Source organism: Diorhabda carinulata, chromosome 7, assembly GCF_026250575.1.
Source record: "Diorhabda carinulata isolate Delta chromosome 7, icDioCari1.1, whole genome shotgun sequence".
Taxonomy (NCBI): Eukaryota; Metazoa; Arthropoda; class Insecta; order Coleoptera; family Chrysomelidae; genus Diorhabda; species Diorhabda carinulata.
The window spans coordinates 14624416-14644512 of NC_079466.1; the positions used below are offsets into that span (position 1 = coordinate 14624416).

Here is a 20097-nt window from a genome sequence, read left to right on the forward strand (position 1 = left end):
TCAGGATTTGGGATTCTTAGATTTGGACTGGATCTTGACCTTCGCTCAGGTGGTGTTTTGACTATGGACTTCGTCAACGGAAGTGGACATTCTTTTTGCTATTTCGTTTCTCAGAAACATGTCCACCATACTCCTTTGTCTATAAGTATTACAGAATTGGTCAGGAATGTATTCTCTTTAAATATATCTCAAAAACATTAGTTGTAAGATTTTTAGGGTACTGTTTTTCAGAATTTAAAACAATATTGTATAATAAAACCTCTACAATTGGAAGTTGTGAGCCAGAAGTCCAACCTTCTATAAAAGTTTCTCTTATAAAATCAATCTCATAACTTCCCTCAACACATATTGCCTCTTTTAACAAATTTTTCTCTATGAATGCAGCTAGATTGTCCATAGATAGCTCTTCTTGAAAACTAAGTTTAAATCAAGTAAAGTTTCAAACAATCGGTCTCCATTCATATTATCTACTAAAAGTTTATCTGAAATAAGCATCATTTTTTAAGATAATATTTACTTTTATCATTGATTTCATAATACCTTTGAGTGATACTACTTTCAATTTGTTTTATTTCATTAAAATAACATTACACTTTCAATAGAAGCCGAAATATAAAGTTGTACGTTTCCAAATCAGCATCTTTATGTGATTTGTTCAATAGAATGACCATTTAATATAATATTTTGATTCGCAAGTTTCATATTAAACTGATATTTCATTTTTCTTACTGAAGCTCGACGACCAAGTGCGCAATTTGATACCAAGAATACCAGTGCCCCTTCAAGAGGCAACTACGAGGCTAGTTAGTAAGGATACTCGACAACGACCAACAGCACAACTACTCACATTAATAAAGTATTTCAGGTGAGCTTTGTGATTAACTTTTCTATTAATAATAACTGTTTGTGTGGTTGTTTGGCTCTATTTTTTTGAGTAGATCTATTTTTCACTAAACAAAATATATAACTCTATATTTTGAGAATAGTAACTACATGTAGATGTCATTATTATGAGATTTGAACGTTCCTATACTTTAAGATAAGTATGTGGATTGAAGAACTGTAAAACGATGAGAAAGAACTTTTTTGTCATAAGTATAGCCTGCGGAGGTTACTCCAAAAGATGCTAATTCTTAAATTTGTCTATCCATGACTGTTGTCTGCTTGCTCGACCTTAATAATACTCAATAATTACGAAATTGAGCGAAGCAGCCATCAATTACTGCTGTCAGATGCTTTGTTGAAACATCTATACGAGAATGATTCCAGAAGTATCTGACCCAACAAAGAAAACACAAAAATTTTGGAAAAAAATATATTTATTTTTCAATGAAATCTCTTTTTAGCTCCATACACTTTTCCCACTGATGTTCAATAACTTTTTACAATCGTCAAGTTCTCTCACCTCTTCATTGTTGGAAAATTTTCGACCAGCGAGCTACTTTTTGAAGTGTGGCAGGTTTTGCTCGTTTTTTTCGCTCAAAATTGTCATTGTCATTGTTGGAAACTATTGGCCCCCTGAACCATTTTTGGCGATTTAAACTTGAATTCATTAATTTTGTCCATTGCAATAAAGGATGTGTGAGCTGGTGCATTATCTTGATGAAATAACACTTGCTTCTTTTCCAAATGCGGCCATTTTTGCAAGATTTTTTCGCTCAAACGTTGCAATAAGTTTGCATAATACCCGCCGTTGATAGTTTCTCCCTTTTCAAGATAGTTGATGGAAATTATCCCACGCGCATCTCAAAAACCCAACGCCATGACTTTACCTGCAGATGCAACCGTCTTTGCCTTCTTTGGAGCCGGTTCTCCCTTTCCAATTCATTATTTTGATTGTTCTTTTGTTGTGATGGACCTAATGCGCAAAAATTAGGCTTTATTTCTGTGAAACATTGCCACACACTCGATGGAAACATCTTCACGACGCTGTTCTTGCTCCATCGTGAGCAAACGCGGCAACCATCTTGCGCACAGCTTTCTCATCTCCAAATTTTCCGTTAATATGCGTTGTACAGCACTTTTTGAAATGTCTGCTATGTCTGGTAGCTCCCGCACTTTCAGTCGACCACCAGAGAAGAATCTAGTCCAGCTTTTATATTGGTTGGGTTAATATCATCCAAACAAAAGTATTTGATTTGATCATCATTATCCGTTCCAGGTTTTAATAAGCAATTTATGATGATTTTTATTATCGATAATAATCCGGTTACATTCTGATAGCTACAAACAATGTAACCAAGACGTAGTCTGTTATCAAATGTGTCTTCCATACTCAATATTCTTGGTACTGGATGAATATTCATTATTATCAATAAATTAGCAACGATATCACACAAGATAAGAGATATTTAGATTACGAAGAATTCTAATTTTCATCAGTAGCTGAAATTTTAGATTTTTCGCTATTTTTCATGATAAAATTATTTTTATCACATATATTTCTAATAAATTGGGATATTTCAAACAAATTTATTTTTCCCGATAAAATTTTCAACTAGATTTGAAGCCTTATATTTTCTAAAGAATATTTAAGTAGAAAGAAACATTCAATTTTAATTATCCATTGTTCCTTTTTGAACTGGTTCACACCATAGAAAAGAATGACATTCGAAAGGACTATTAAATCTAATGGATAGCAATTTACGGTCAATTGATGGTTGGAAGTTACGTTAACTGTATTTGAATACTTCTATACCGAGGCCTCGGCACTAATTAGTTTAGAAAGGCGTCTATATTTGCTATCTGACGGTCTTCAGATTAACAAGGTTTGTCAATTGCTTTGCCATATTTCGGGAATAAAAGTCACTTCATTTTTCAGATATTTGAAAAGAATACATGTGAAAAGTGATATTTTTTATGATTCTTGAAGGAAAAATGAAGTTTTATTATTATAAAATCAAGTTCAATCGATAATTTTAACCGTTTCTTGCAATTTTTATATTTTATGAAACTATGCCATGAATGAAGTACGTACGCGATATATATTGAAATACAAAAAAAATACAATTCTTTTTTAAGAAAAATGATTGTATTCATATATTCCTTATAATCAACAACGTAATTTTTTCCTCTCAGAACTTTTGAACCAGCCATAACTGCATGAGAAGTTTTTTTTATTAGTAGTCCATCTATGAAAACATTACTATCAGGGGTTTGCCTCATCAATTCCAATAGATATTTTTCAACATCAGGAAACTTAAAAAGCCAAATACTCTCAGTGTTTCCGTGTCCTTCAAAGCATTGGTATTTTATTTAGCCTTCTAATCTTATAATTTCATTATCTTAATCCAAATGAACTTTCTTATTTTATAACACGATTTCTTCAATCGATATGCATTTTTATATTTTCAGCTATTCAGCGTTTAGACAACATATCAGCAGAACTTTCAATTCACAGGTTTTTTTGTACAATACTCCATTCTATATTGTTATTTTGTCTAAATTTCTTATCTAGTTTGAGTTAGTATTTTATTTTCTAAGCTTCAAATTGAATTAAAAATAATATTCCATCCCTTTATTTTAATAGTATATGTATCTGGGAATAAAGAAAAAAATAATGGACGTAAATGATTAGGTCCATTTTATAAATATAATTTAGTCAACATGCTAACCTCATTATCTAGCTGACCCTGTCTTTTCAAACTCAGTTGATTTCCAGTTCAGAATTCAAACTCTAATTTGCTCTTTTTATATATGTGGCTCAAAGAGGTTGTGTAATTTGTCCAGAAAACTCCTATTTGTGGTGAATATACAATGAAAGTCATCAAAAAAATATAAGTAATTTTGTGGATAAGGTTCATTCTGCTTACTTCAAATCCGTGCTTGGTTACCAAGACAAAACATGGACTCCTTATAAAGTGGCCAAAATATATGAGGATAATCTCCGCTTATGATTTAAGGGTGAAAAAAAAGCATTTCGTTTTGTTATTCATATGATTTCACGTGAACAAAAAAATCACACAATCGACTGCTGTTTCTGATCGCTAAACGCGAATGGATTTAATACGAAAAGTTAGAACCTTGATTCAGTTATTCCTCCAGTGTCCTAAAGCTCTAGAATTTCAATTCCGCACCCACCTTCTTGTTTAGTTGACATCCTGAGTGATGTAGAGGACTCAGAAACGTTTCCTCACCAAAACGAATCTAGCTCAGATTGAGTTCAATGATCTAGTCAGAGACTTAAGCTTTCAAAAGATGCAACCGAATTGCTAGGAAAAAAATTTGCAACTGTTGGGTTCTCAGTCAGATTATACAAAATATTTTTGCTTTATGTGATAGTAGAGCCAGAGAGATTTAATGGTTAACAACTGATTGGCCACACTGACACGGCTTAACTCCTGGCGGGAAAAATGTTATCAATACCACTTTGGTTTTGCTAGAAATTGTTTTACTGCCATGTCTTCATATTAACGCATTCAATACGGTAAGCGTTCCGGCGCGCTCTTCGATTCCTTACCCACTGACGGTGCGCGTGCCGGCACGCTCTCCTTTACCTTCATCGATGACGGAGAGCGTACCGGCGCGCTCATTTCCGTTCACTTTTCAGCATGGGATTCTTTCAAAAATACCAAGGATCTCGAATATGAAACAATGAGCTTAAACAATTAGTTTTTCCACTCCCATATTGAATATTTTCCAGACAAATACGAGGGTGTCTACAGTGGAAAACAAGATAAAGATTTCATCAGGACGTACGTACGTAAGATGTTACCAAGGAAAATGGGATGTCAGTATGTTAGCGGATTACTGTTAGATGCGAGATCCCAAAGAGGAAAACCAAAAACGACAAAGTATTAAAGAACAGGAGAAAAGTATAACGAGGAAAAATAGTGAACATAAAGTTGTGTATAAATTTGAATAAGAAAAATAATGATTGATAGGTTTTGAAAATATTATGCTGTGTGTTTGTTGTAATGAATAAATGAGTTTTCTCATTATTGTGTTTTCATTTTGCAAGAAAACTATACGTGATGAAGAGTGATGGAAAATCAGCGTTCCTTAAAACATATTATCAGCAAAAATATCTCATGCAGCTGAAAAAAAAATATTTTTTTGTTATAATACAATTTCTTAACTGTAGTAAGGATGACAGATTAGTTAATATGTTAGTTAAATATTTTTTTGAACTAGAATAAAACAAAAACACATGCAGTTGCTGAAAAATTGAGAATAAGCCATATGTGCACGTCGCTAAAAAAGTTACAGGCAAGAGATGTTCTTAGTTATAGAGGTCAATGTGGGAAAAACCACTTATACATGTTTTTATTTATCACTTATAGAGGGTTTCGTGAAAGCAAAACCCGATACCAGAGAGTTTCCTTGCTTACCCATCTTTCTCTTCTTCAAATTTCATTGAAATTGATTTAAAATAGTGATAATTTGTTCTAGTGATCCGGCTTTACATGCACTTCAGTTTCTTGACGTCATTAATATGAAAGATCCAACACAGAAGTCTCATTTTTACAGGATAGCACTCAAAGATGCGTTACCTTACATTCCAAAGGTCAGTATTCCATTTTGTATTTGATATTTTATCTATATGGTGAATGCTTTCTAAATCAATAGAAGAATAAGACATGGTCCTCGAGAGTGGACTAGGTGATAATATATTGAACGATTAAGCAGGTGAAATAACTGAATAAATGATTAGAAAAAATCTTAAATACCAAATATTACACTCTATTCTTGAAAGAATTAGATTAATAAAAGGAATTAGCAATAGTTGACTTAGAACATTCTCTAATTGTCAATATAATTGTGAAATATTTGGAAAAACGCCTACAGGGTGCTATTGGAATTACTCTGTTTATAAATTGAGTTTTTTTATTAGCGCGTTATGAATTATTACATCGATCAATGTAGTTTGAGACTTGAAATGCGCAGACAGCAAACGAAAAATATTGATAACAATATTATGCGTGATACGAAGAGCTACAACGTCGTCACATTGGTACTTTTGTAACAACGAGGACTGGTTTGAAGACAAACACTCTGTGAATTTATATCAAACATTATTAAAAATCAAAATATCAACGAAAACTAAATATAGTTTCAACAAGGATTTAGATATATTAACCTTAAGCTCCAAGTCTTAAATAGGATAAACAGTTTTTAAAATTAAACACATTCATACTTTATTTCTGCACAACCCTTTCGTCAAACTTATATTCTTTGCATCACTAGGAGCTGTTATAAATAGAAAATAATCTAACCTAATTTTTATGACAACTCCTGACGATACAAAAATTACATTATTGAAACATTACTTAAAAAAAGATAACAACAATTTCGTGCCTTGTCGCTTCCTCTTTTATGAGTTTTAGGAGATTATTCACTCGTTCCTGACTCTGACCACACAAAACAAAGTAAAATGTATAAGAGTACAACAAAAATGAATAATTTCACGCCGAAATTTTTGCTACGGCACTGGATTGTCTGCGAAGTGAACAGCACAAACTGAGCTCTCGACATATTCCGACCCGCATGACTATCGCGCATCCAAAACTCAAATCTCAAACTACACTGGTCGAGTTATACGAAGAAAACCCAAATATACAAATGGAAAACATTAAGCCAAAAATATTCTCTGCTTTCAAATAGAAAATTTTGTCTCCTGTATGAATATGAAAATTTATAAATGGAAAAACTTCTGTCCACATCAACTGATGTCAGGGCTTTTTTAGAATTGTTGATTATTGTAGGATCTAAATCGATGGGTTCATTAAATTCTCCATCTAAAATCACAGATATTTGGCTAAGAAATTAAATCCACAATTTTTGTCAATCACACTTTTGAATTTTTGAGATGTTTAATGGCAAATTATATCCCTTGTTGTTTTCTTATTGTCTAATTGCAAACATCAGTGAAGGGTTGGGAAGATTCCTTGTGGTAGTGGGTTGAGGTGGAAGAGTGGAAGTGTTTGGTAATTTTTTTTTTGTAGAACTGAACCCTTATAGGCGCTGCAAGGAAGATTTTTTCTAGATCTGAAATAAAATTATTCATAAGAGGAAAATGTTGCCTAACCTCTCCAACAACCCTGTTAAAAGAGATGAGAAAAATATGAAATCCAGGAAGAGGCGTAGGAAGAAACAATGCTTGAAAAGTCTATTATACAAATCTGGTAACAGTCAGTACATTTGTGTCTTTAGAAGCAAGTTTATTGGACATTGGTTGAAAAAATTACTTTGATGTGGATTATGACACTTGTCCGTCTATTAGATCTATAAGATTTATGCAGATAAACTCGAAATTAAATAAAATTCGACTGTATAAGTCTTCCAGGACGAGTTAAATCCAACAATCACGCACGAAGCACTTCGAAGAAAATGATCACTTGTTTTTTCGGAATAACTGGACCCTTTCATTAGAGCAACTAACAACGAAAAATCCTGAAAGGTCAATTATTTTCGAGCGATGATTTTCGATGACATTCGACGTGGATTAAACCAGCAGGAATGTGTGATAAATCGTCGTGTGACACACCTTGAGATTGAGGCATAATTGGGCATAAGTTCCACTCGTATACATTCAATATTGCTTGAACATTTGGCTGCCAAAAATATTTGTTCGCGTTGGATACCGTGTAATTTGACAATCACTCAAACGAAAGCTCCTGTCGATTGGTGAAAAACGTCCAACAAAATTAGTTCGCGCACTAAGCACTTTGAAGCAAATAGTCTTTTGTTTTTCGGAATAACAGGCCATGTTGCCATCGTTTCATTAGAGCTAAATAGATCGGTCAATTTTGGATGATACATCAGCATTCGTTTGCCAGAAGTATTGAAACAAATCAGGGAAACCAAGCGGAGAAAACGAATAATTTTCGACCATGACAATGCGAGCTCTCATACATCAATTCAAACGAAAACGTTTTTGAACAGTCAAAACATCGAATTGATGAATCATCCGTTTGGCCCTCAATGATTTCTCCTTATTTCCACAGATCAAAAATAAATTGCGAGGTCAACGTTTCTCTACACTTGAAGAAGCGATTGATGCGTTCAAATCGCACGCAGAACGGTAGACTTTTCTCATATCGATATGATGAAAAACTTCGATACTACAAAGCACAAATCGATGTTATCTCTTCAAAAACACAGCCGACACAAATTGGTCTTCCAAAAAAAACTCAGGGTTGAAAGTTATTTAGAATTTCTGACTGGGAATGCTCATATATTTTTTTTGAATATATGCATATAATATGCAAAATATGCATATTTGGATTTCTTCTTCTTCTTTCATCTTAGTACAAATTCAAACGATGCAATAAAATAACAAAATTCAGGATCAGGATAACTGAGAATATTAGATTTCAACACATATCATAGATTTTTCCAAACTTTCTATATTTTTTGTAAACTAGCACTCATTATTGATTGATTGTTGGAAGCGGTTCAAACCCTACAGGAAGTAATTTATTCGTCTTTAAAAAAACCAATTTTTATTGAGAAATAGAATGAATAGTGGATAAGTTAATTCTCCATTTATCATGTTCCGTTTTCAGAAAATGTGGTATCAAACCGTATGGCCTTGTTTGCAACAGGAAATGCGAACTCAAGAAGTATTGGCAGCAGTGCTGCAATCCGTATTATATTTTGTTCAGGAAGCTTCAACTGATGAATACAAGTCCATTATTCTTCCGTCCTTAAGGTGAGTGCTACCGTTTTTACCTATTATGGAAATTATTATACGAGATAGTTCATATATATCGGTTTCAAATTTAATTCAGTTATTTGAAAAATTTCATTACATACATAAGTAATTAAAAACTTAATCAAAAACCATATTTAGTAACAAATACATAAAAAGTAGCACTAGAAGCACTGGAGAAACTAGAACAATATTATACAGGAGTGTACAGGAAGCTCTTGACCAAATGGAATTGTGTCATAGATCCCAGTTCCATGCACCAAACGGTTTTATCCTTTCCAGATATTCACCGCATGACTTAGTAAACATTCAAATAATTTCACAGCTTAGCAACTGCGAATAAGCGCTACGAAAATCAGCGTGTAAGAGCCAGTTGAAACTCGTAGTTCATGCAGGATGGTAAACTGGATTCATAGCAAACGCTTCACTGATTTTTAAATCGAAAAGTTGGATGATTTTGATGATGACATGACATTGAACAATAAAAATTTGGTTGAGACTAAACTATAGCAAATGTACAGCCGCGTCATTGATAATACACCATACCACAGTGTGAAGAGCTGGAAGAATCGTCAACATCTGACAAAATGACACGATCGTATCTTTCGGAAATGTTTAATTTGCACATGATATGCTAAGACTAGATATTATAAGGCTTAAAATGTGAAACTGACAAAATTTGTGTTGAGAAGTTATGTGCAGATTAGAATCATATATTTACCACAATTTTTAATTGTAAGTAGGTCAGAAAAGAAGCGAAGGAATCAGAATTCATATTTCATTTGTTCATAGAAAATACAGTTCGTTTTACATAGTGTGGTTTATGAGTTTTTGACTCATATAGTAAATGTCTCAAGAAGCTTTACACAAAGAGGGTTTTTTATTCAACCTCCGATCCCTCCGTGTAGAAGCTACGCGGGAAGAAGAAAGCAGTATGCGCAGTTGCCATTCAGGCTTCAGTCGGCGTTGTGTTAGAACCTTGTAAACATGTCCGCCATTATTGATGCTACTGCCAAGTGTGAATTGTTTTCTACAGGCTGAAGGCGATAATGCTGCAGAAATCCAGCGGAGAATGAATCGTATTTATGGAGAAAACTGATTGATGAAGGAGGCCAAGGTTACAAAGCTGTCGTTTCAGATGACCTGGTTCACGAGTCGACAGAATGATTAAAGAAAACCGCAGGTTCACCATTACTGCTTTGTCTACGGAATTTCCAGGTCCAAGTATCAAGATCTGTCCATTGGCGGCAACTTTCTTTGAAGAGTATATTGAAAGGCTTGTCCACAGATACGACAAATCTCTTCTGTGATTATGTCGAAAAATAACTGTAAATGTACCAATCTTTTGGTAATAAAATTATTGTTTTATATAAACTTATCTTTTATTTGTTGTTGTTTTTAAAAATGTCTCTAATTGAGCTTCGATGAGGTTTTAATATTTTTGACTATAGAAGGTTTAACATCAATATAAATCAAAAACAGAGTGGTGACTGTTTATGGTGACTTGTGTCGATCATTTTCCACAATTAAAAATTATCGCATACTCAACACAGTCAAAAGCAGCTTCAAGTAGAATGTTGTAAGCGATTTTTAAAGCTTTGCTACAAGTACCAAGCAAGTATAATCCGATCATTTATAACGGGTGATGAAACTATAGATTTTTACCACAATTCAATATCCAAACGAGATTCCATGGAATGGCATCGGAAAGGAAAATGCGAACTGAAAAAAGTAAAGGTCGCGGAAAACACCAAAGAAGCGATGACTGCAGTATTTTGGAACTATCTTTCTGATAGATTTTAAGCAATAAAATACAACCGTCAAAGCGGCATATTACCGTGACTCATCAAGGCAGTTGCGTAAAGAAATTATCGAAAAAAGGCGCGACAAAGTCAGCTTACTTCATGACAATGCTCCAGTCCATACTATTTCAAATGTTGATTGATTGATTGATTGAACACCTTCCATATAATGCTGATCTGGTTTCGTCCGACTATTTTATGTTCGCAAAGCTGAAGGTAGATCTGAGGGAGATTTAACAGCGACGATTAAATCAAATAGGCGGTGCCCAAACATTTTGACTCTAAAGTTGCATCATATTTTCATAGAAACATAAAGTTTAACTCGGACGTTCTGAAAAATGTATAAAAATAGAAGAATATATTGATAAATGATGAACTAATGAATCCTGCTATATCTACTTGGAATTAATCATATCGGATCAAATGGACACTAAGAACTTTTCAGAAGAAGACGAATTTGAACAAATAGAAATGGAAATACCGATTGAGAAATTAATATATTAGTCTTATTAATACGAGATTTGATATTCTCTTGATTATAAAGACATCAAAAAAAGTATTCTAGCCCATTTCTATTCATAACTTACTTGAAATACTATGTCCTCATTCACAAAATAATATTAGGTTCTAGCCATTGTCCCTTCCAATAAAGCAATATCTTTAATAAAGGGATTATTCTGTTACCGACTCACTCGCTCTCAAATTCGAGTTTTCCACTCTTAATCCTCTCCTGGTTTTGATACAGCTCTTTTATGTGCCGAACAGAATGATATAATATCCCTTGTTAGGAATCCGGAAATTTTACCCTAGCATTTTAATAACTACCTATACCTGGCTAACTCTGTTGGTGATGTTTATCCCTACAAAATTCATTTACTAGATTATCAACGTTTGGTTACCTTATCTTTCATTTCGATACTATGTATGTGAGTGCTCGAATAACAAAGCGTAGATCAAAGTACGAAGTTTCGATGCCGTGGATTACGAGTATTAACTCGAAATTGCTGTCTCCGTTTTCCTTTAATGACAGGGTATCTATTCATTAACCTAACTAGGAATAGAATTTATATGAACTTGGTTTGTACAATGTCGATATTTCAAGTAGAAAATTACGAGAAAACTATACGAAAATTGAAGAGAAATCATCTATTGCAAAAGAGAGGAACAGTTCACAGAAGTACCTTGTCTGACCTAGAGATCGTGGTAGTTGCTTGAAAAATACAATCTATGCAGCATATGCTTCAGGTTTGAAGACACCACGTTGTTTAGTATTTATTTGGAAGCCATTAATAGTGAACGGTTTCAGTGAATTTGTGAACATGGAAAAAATTGGTCATAATTATTTGATTTGAAAGACCTTAGCCCAACCAATATAAACGCTGAACTAGATTCTACTCTGGGTGAGATTGGCCTTCCGTTATTAACAGTAAAATATTGGATGGCAGAGTTTAAACGACCTGTACGACCTGCGAAGACCAGCATCGCAGTGGTCAATAAATGAGGTGACGACTCCAGAAGAGAGAATCCAAAAAAGCTGTACTGAATTATCGTCGACTAAAAATGTGCGAACTAGCATACATATTAGGCATTTCAACATCGTATATTAACTGAAAATTGAGAAAGCTGCGCTCATTTGCTTACAATGGAACAAATATAGCGCTGTGAAAATGTTTCCATCGAGTGTTTCACAGAAATAAAACTGGAAAAGGTAAAACTATCAACGGCGAGTATTATTTAAACTTATTGCAACGTTTAAGGGAAGAATTCAAGCAAAAACGCCTGCGTTTGGCCAAGAAGAAAGTGTTGTTTCATCTAGACCATGCACCAGCTCACATCCGTTATTGCAATGGACCAAATCAATGAATTCATGTTTGAACTGCTACCCCATATATCCTATTCGCCACAAATAGTTCAGCGGTCAAATAGTTTCCAGCAATGAAGAGGTGATGTCGAGAGTTAATGACTATTTTAAGGAACTTAACGATTCCAATTTTAAAAAGTGGGAAAATTTTATGGAGCTAAAAGGTGATTACGTTAATTTCAGTAATTTGTTCTTTGGACCATCCTCATACCTTGTAAAAATATTGAACCCATTAAAGATCTTCACTTTCTATTTCAAACGACCTCAGCTACGTTTCGTCTGCAAGGTTCATCTTCTACTTCAGCTGTCCACTGAGATAACAATGCATCTCACTTAGTTTGATACATTTCAAAGATTTCCTTTGATTATAGGTTACCAAGGGTATCCTCACCCATCTCAACCCTTGTGGATTACTCTATCAACTGATTTTTTCCTATTTACCTCGTTTTATGGTATTTTATCTATTATTCTAGAGTTCAGAGGAGGACTAAAGTCTGACGTTTTCCATAATGTCACTATCTATTATTGTCTATTATTGTCTAACCGTTTTCACTTAGTTTTCAACAACAGTTAATAATTTTAAGAAATGTCAAATTGGTATGATTTTTGTTCCAGAAACGTATTTTCGGCACCAAAAACAGTACAGGCCACTGTTACGCTTCTAGAAAATCTGCATGTAATTTTAGAAAAAACTCCAAGAGAGGAAATTCGGACTGAGATCTTACCAATGCTGTACAACGCTTTTGAAAGTACAACAATACAAGTACAGGTAAAAGTATTAAAAAAATAAAGAAAATAGCAAACTACTTTGTCATTGATATTTTATATTTGTTTATATATTTTTTTCTGTGGAATACATTTTTCTTCTGGTCATTGTTCTCAGACCAAGCTATCTCTATTTTTATTGTTTTTCCAAATTTTAGCCACAAATTAATACACTATTCCATGAGTTTTAATCAATTTTCTAACCACTTCCTCTACTCTAGTTTCCTACTAAATGAGGTAACTCCAAAATATACTTTTTGAACGTGAAAACGCTATCTTGTGGTGTTAAAATAATTGTTTTGTTCTTGATGTGCGTGGTTAAGAAAAAATCACTGGGTGTGTGATCAGGCTATAAGGTGGATACTTCATCAACTCGACCTTCTGGCTGGTTAAGCAATTATTTACACGTCTGTGCAAGGGCGTGTATTGTCAAGATGTACATTAACTTGTCTCTTTGATATTTTTAGAATTCTTCCAATGATTTTTGACAAAACCATTGAACCCTCATGGTTTTTTATCTCCAATAATTGGTAATTCTGAACAAACAGGCAACTTTTGTTGGAATTCAGTAAAGCAGGTGATTCCTATTTTACTTTCCATGTCCTGAATTCCATTATTATTGAATCTCAATTAAGTTTTTTCTAATAGTGCTCTACGTTGATGCCTAGAAGACTTGATACTCCTTGTCAACTTGGAATATTATACGGAGGTATTCATTATTCATGCCATGCAGACAAGTAAATTTAATCAGGTGTAGTTAATAATTCATTCTACTTTTCATGGTTTTGATGGACCTATTTGTGGTTAACTTTCAGCTGGAACAACTATAACATCACTACTAAATCGTCAATTCTTTGAGAAGTATCATTATCGTTTCATTCCTCGCTCCATTCCTTTCGTGTTTTCCTCAAGCTCCATCCTCCTCGTATTCACCTTATCCCCTAGAATATATTTTCTGTTTAACATGACTATCAGTCAATGCTTCATTGTGTCGTATTTCTCACATTTGTTTTGTATAGGATGAGTCATGAGAAACTTTACATAATTCTACTATACGTGGCGTAGGATATCATTTGTCTACAAAAAAGTATCAAATGTTTTTCTTCATTTGTGAAATTGAGCATCAAATATAATTGACTATGATGTTTCCACAGACTATTTGATTTATTGTTCACTCTAAACTTAGAAATTCCAGGAATAACTAAAAATTAGTTTAGCGATTCGTATTGGGTATTGCTGCATAATATAACTTTTTATTTTAAGTGGTTCTCAAACTACACAAATAACCAATGAAAACGACAAGGAACATATTTTATAGAACATTGAACAACTATAATGACGTATCAAAATATAAGGTATCAGTTTTAACGATCAGGCAATCTGATATTCTCTAGACGCTCTACGATCTCAGATAGTGCAGGCGTTCAAACTAAAAATGGTGTCAAGCCTCCGAACTCTTTAATGCAGCTCCGATTTCCTGAACATTTAGAATTAAGCTCCTCTTATCCTCCATATCAAGATCTAGTTGGTCACAAGGTGTGTGAAAACCACCCCTTTTCGAAACATACCAATATTATGTTTTTCCTAATTTTTTTCAATTCAAATGTTTTTCGTTTATGCAGCATAAATATCTTAACATATTGTATAATAGAAAATTCATATATTTTGAAGTATCAACTCTTCAAAATCTTTAAAAACTACCCTTCTGAAGAAAATAGTATAGGAAAAAATATTTTAACGATTTAAAACAATGCAATTTCATTTTTACTGTGAAAAATTCATAGAATTTTAATAAAATTTAATTGGTTATTAATTTTTATCATTCAACCCTTAAAAACTACTCCTTTGCAGAGAATCAAATAAAAGTAAATCTAATGAGTGCCAACTTTTATATTTTGCATTCTTTTTGCTATTAAAGTTCCTTGTCTTGAACTTGAAGTACTTTTTATTTGTCTATACTTTGTCAACCATTAAAACCACCCCTTTGATAAAAAATTTTAATGACTATTAAGTGTATTTTCCAAAAACGATGTGATTTTTCATTCTCTACACCCTGATACCCTTTAAGAACCACCCCTTCACCTCTTGGTACTCTCAAATGTACCTACAGGCAACAGGAAAAATCCGTGCGCCAAAATTTGAAACTTTTTCATATCCTATAATTAATAAAATTAATTTTGAAGCTATAACATCCTACAAAAAACCATTTTGAAGGTAATTTTCAGGGCTTCAGTCCTATTTATGCTAGTAGGGCTTGAGCCCTCCTCATTTTATTAATAAAGGGTCAAAGGGTTGTGGATAAGCAATCCTCGCACTATAGTGACAGATTAATTTGGTTATATTTTTTTGGCCAATTTTCATGATACAGGAAAAATAAAATAAGCAAAATAATTGTCATAAGAAATGCTTCAATTTGAGTGTTCATTTGTTTTTGTATCTCTCATAGTTATAGATAAAAAAGGAACAGAAAAATTTTTCTGATAAATCAAAAAAAAGTATTATTTAATGTTAATTTTTTTCAAAATTATGCATTTCTAATTAGTCAAACTTTCAGATGTCGTGAATAACATCCAAATAAAGTATTTAGTACAAAGAATAAGTTTAATTTTGATTTTCAATGGAAAGGCATTAGTTTTAGTGCATTTTTCTTTAGTTTTAATTATTTTACATCATATCTCACTGAAATTTTAGTCGAAACGACTTTTATCAGTGGTCTTTTGAAAGGTCTTTCAAGCTCTTTAAAAAATATTCGATGACTTTTTGTTCAAAAATGCACCCTTTCCCCATAATTTGAGGTTAAATGCTAAAGTACGTAAAACAAAAGCTATTCAAGTATCTATAACTTGCTAAGGTAAAACATTTAGATCTTAAAATATACCTCAATTTCTTCTTTTTATTAGCTCCATTTTTGTTCATCACACTCTTTTCGATAAAAAGTTATACGTAGAAAACTATTGAAAAATGCGTTTTTTTGATGAAAAATTGTACTTTTGAATTGCGAATAACTAAAAAACTATGGATCTGACGAAAACATTTTATATGACATTTTTTACTTTGAATTATCTGATCTTTCGATTTCTGGGGTTATTTTGGAAGAAAAATAAAAATTTTCCACTCTCGAAAAGGAGAGGCATCCCTCTGGGTGTTGCACACTTAGGCACCATGTAATCTTTTAGATACACACCTATCATCTGTTAAAATTTCAAATAAATCGGTGCTGAATCAAAGAATTCGGAGGGAAAATGCTTGAATACTTGGTCTAAGAACGCATAAACAAAAATAATGTCGGCATATCTTGTGATGTGGCATTTTGAACAAAAGTAACAAAAGCTGTACCAAAGCTGAAACAATAGTACATAACGTAGATACACACAGATGAAAAATGTAAACATAATGATAATAATAATAATCGGTATAAAATATGAGGAAACGACAAACGTTCAACGTCAACCTTTAAATCATTACAATCAACAGACATTAACAGATACATAAGGTTTGATATTTCAATTAATCGGCGTTGTGCTACAGACAAACATGTCCACTATTATTGTAGCTCCCGCCAAGAGTGAATTGTTGCGTGTGATTCGTTTTCTACAGGCAGAAATCCATGGGAGAATGAGTCGTGTGTATCGGGAAAGCTTTCAAGATCTGTTTTGTACTCTACTGGAATTCATTGGCGGCAACTTTCTTTGAAGAGGGTATTGAAAAGCTTGTCCACAGATATGACAAATGTGGCAATCTCAATCACTAATAAAGATTACAGATCACCACATAAGGCACTCTACATATAGTAGAAAAACATGAAATTTCTTATGATTCACTCACACTGTGTATCATCGATTTCTACACAATACTTAGATGTTTGTTTTTCCAGAATATTTCATATGCCAAAATATTTCCCAATGAATCTACTTCTGGTAATTCGGCGACTTTAAATATATTTCTTTGTTATAGAGTGCTGCGTTATTGGCAGTGACAAATGTCGTTGATTATCTAGACGACTCTGCAATAAGAAGAATGATTTTACCGAAAACAAAAGCAATATACGAGAAAAATCAAACGGATTCAAAGTTGGTGTCGAACGTGCTTTGCTGCGTAGAGAGAATATTGGACAGATTGGACAAATCGCAAATTATCGATGAAGTTCTTCCGCTTCTTTACGAAATAAGACTATCCGACCCACAAATAACTCTAAGAGTTGTTCGTAAGTACAATAATCTTCAGTCTTATATTTCTTCATCATCATTATTTTAAACTCTAATTTATTTATAATTATTCCAGATATCTACAGGCTGATGTTGACCGACAAAAAATACGGTCTTTCAGTTAACTTAATGGCTACCAAAGTGATGCCTTCGTTGTTACCACAAACAGTAAACCCCTCACTAAACTTGGAGCAATTCACGATATTATTAGAAGTGCTACAAGAAATGTTAGATCAGATTGATCGTAATCAAAGAAACAAGCTCAAACTAGACAATCTGTCACTGCCTAGTCCCGAACGACATAGACCACTCAGACATCAATATAGTTCAGATAACATGCACGTACCACCTTTCAACATACCGAATTTGAGGATTGAGCAGAGAAAGACTTCCAGCGCCGAAGATATGGCACGGAAAAATTCCACAGGTGAGTTTTATCTTTTATTAGCTCTACCTCTTCCAAAACTCTTATTTTAATGCCAAACTCGCCCGATATGTCTCTGCAATATTATCATCCAAGCCCTTTTTCTACTAATCCTATTCCTAAGTCAACCACTTATGTTATTTTTCTTTACATAGGAGGAGTGTTGGGAAGCTGGTGGTTTGGTGGTAGTCCGTCATCACCAGATAGTAACTTCCTACGGGTAGTCAACGCTTTTCCTAATAGAAGACTGTCAGATAATACTCTGATGACACCGAAAATCAGAGTGGCGCCTTCGTGTGCGTCTTCTCCGGGAGGTACACCGGGCGGTGGGCTTCCCATAAGGAGGCATTCTAGTATAGGTCCACAAGAACGAAGAGGATCCACTGTCAATCTTTCACCACCAACGGTATGTAATGTTTGTTGAAATTGGAAAAATTAGATATCTAGATTTAGAATTAAGTAATTTGGTACCATCGATCGATATAAACTTTTTGTATTCGTTCATTACCAGATCAAATCCTAGAAATTTTTACAAAATTATTACTTTTTCTTGTGCTTTCAAGGTGCTAACTTCACATCGTCTGTTTCAGGATTCATTGTCAAGTATTCTATCAATCTTAGGTTCTTGGAAGGTCAATTTAAATTTCAATCACCATTTTAACTCCGTTTTTATTTGCTAACGGGTTGGATTCTTCTGATCTATGTTTTTTGTTAATTGTTTCTCATTTTGCTCTTCAGCTTCAATTTTAATTCTGATTTCGTCCTCATATTCTTAGAAAATCAGTTTCAGGGCTAAAAATATGGATATTTTTAGGGTGACAGCTTCTATCTGCATTTTTAATTTTTTGGAATCAAATGATAGGTCTATTTTCTTCTTTAAGACCTGCCTCAACTTTGTCATCATTTGCTTCTGGAATAAATTTAAAGTTTTTTGTTTATATAGGTTTTTCATTTGTTCCAAAAGCTCAGCTCTATTTTGGTCAATAATGGGTTTATTGTCTTGTTTAAGAACCGTCTTAACTTTATTATCATTTGCTTCTGCAGTTATTCTCAAACGTTCTACTAATAGGGTTTTCTCGTTGCTTTTGAAGCTCAACTTCATCTTTGTCATAATTTGTTTCTAAAGTCATTTTCTGGTTCTCAGCAAATCTGACTAGATGACGGTTACCGAAAGCGCAGCTTCCATTTCCAATTTGAATGTGCTGTTCTCAAATAATGGATCTATTTTTTATCAAGATTATATTGCTTTCATCATCATTTGCTTCTGAAGGCGTTATCAGTTATCAAATGTTCTGTTAATATGGGTGTTCCGTTGGTTCAGAAGCTCAGCATTTTCTTTAACATCATATGTTCGAAATAATTCGCTCATAAGGCTTTCTCGTTTCTTTGAGAGCTTTATATTTATCATCATATTTATGCTTCTGTAGGCATTTCCTGGTTCTCTGACTCAATGCTAGTTGGCACAATCACAGCTTTTATCTGCAGTCTTAATTTACTGGTCTCAAATAATGGGTCTATTTTTTCTATTTTCTTCTTCAAATACTAGCTCAATTTCGTCATCATTTGCTTCCGAGCTCGTTATCAAGTCTTCTGCTAATATGGGCAGCGGCAGCTCACCTGAAACTTCATCATCATATGTTTTGGAAGACATTCTCGGATTTAAAGCAAATCTGTTTTATTGCTAGTTATAATAAGCTCAGCTTTTATTTTTCATATATAATGGGTCTAATTTTTTCTCAAAGCACTGCCATCAAATCAAATGTTCTGCATAATGATGGTTGCCAGTAGCTCAGCTTCTATCTTCATTTCCAATCTGTTAGTTTCAAATAATGGGTCTATTTGATTATGAAGTGTTATGTAAATCTGATTTTTTGTTTGTTGTCAGGAATTCAGGTCCCTTCCAAATTTGTAAGTCTTATTGACACAACACTAATTTTAATATTTGTCACTCTAATTAGATGCCATTTCCTTCTCAAATTGCATAAATGATGAATGAACCAATTTATTTTATTCAAATTACGGATGAGTTCCAAATTTTGTCCATCAGTGTTCATCAGCTTGACGATGATAGTAATGAATACAAACAATATATCGATTGATGGAAATTCACAAACGAAATATGACACGAAGTTTCCTCCATTTCTCGTGACAAAGTCAATAAATCAAATATAAAGGACATTTTAGGTTTGGTTTATCATTTATATCAAAATTCAAGTTGTTAAAATAAAAATATAATTATTGGAACAAACAAATACTTGATTTCACATTATCCTCCAGATCGTTGTAATAGTTTTATCTTAGCAGCCTTGTATAGATCAGAAATATTGAATTATTTTCACATGACTAGGGGGTGTAATTCAATTCTCTTTCTGTTAACAAGAGGAAGC

At 33.4% G+C, this 20097-nt stretch overlaps 1 protein-coding gene across 2 annotated transcripts in view; it reads left to right on the plus strand.

The window, feature by feature from the left end:
- Nucleotides 1–20097, plus strand: part of LOC130896454 (SCY1-like protein 2) — a 133589-nt gene that overhangs the window by 50523 nt on the left and 62969 nt on the right. For both annotated transcript variants that reach the window (XM_057804591.1, XM_057804592.1), the window contains exons 6-12: nt 735–865; nt 5392–5506; nt 8508–8653; nt 12932–13085; nt 17036–17285; nt 17363–17713; nt 17866–18116. In XM_057804591.1, the coding sequence (XP_057660574.1) occupies nt 735–865; nt 5392–5506; nt 8508–8653; nt 12932–13085; nt 17036–17285; nt 17363–17713; nt 17866–18116 (1398 nt within the window). The remainder of the gene's footprint in view (nt 1–734; nt 866–5391; nt 5507–8507; nt 8654–12931; nt 13086–17035; nt 17286–17362; nt 17714–17865; nt 18117–20097) is intronic.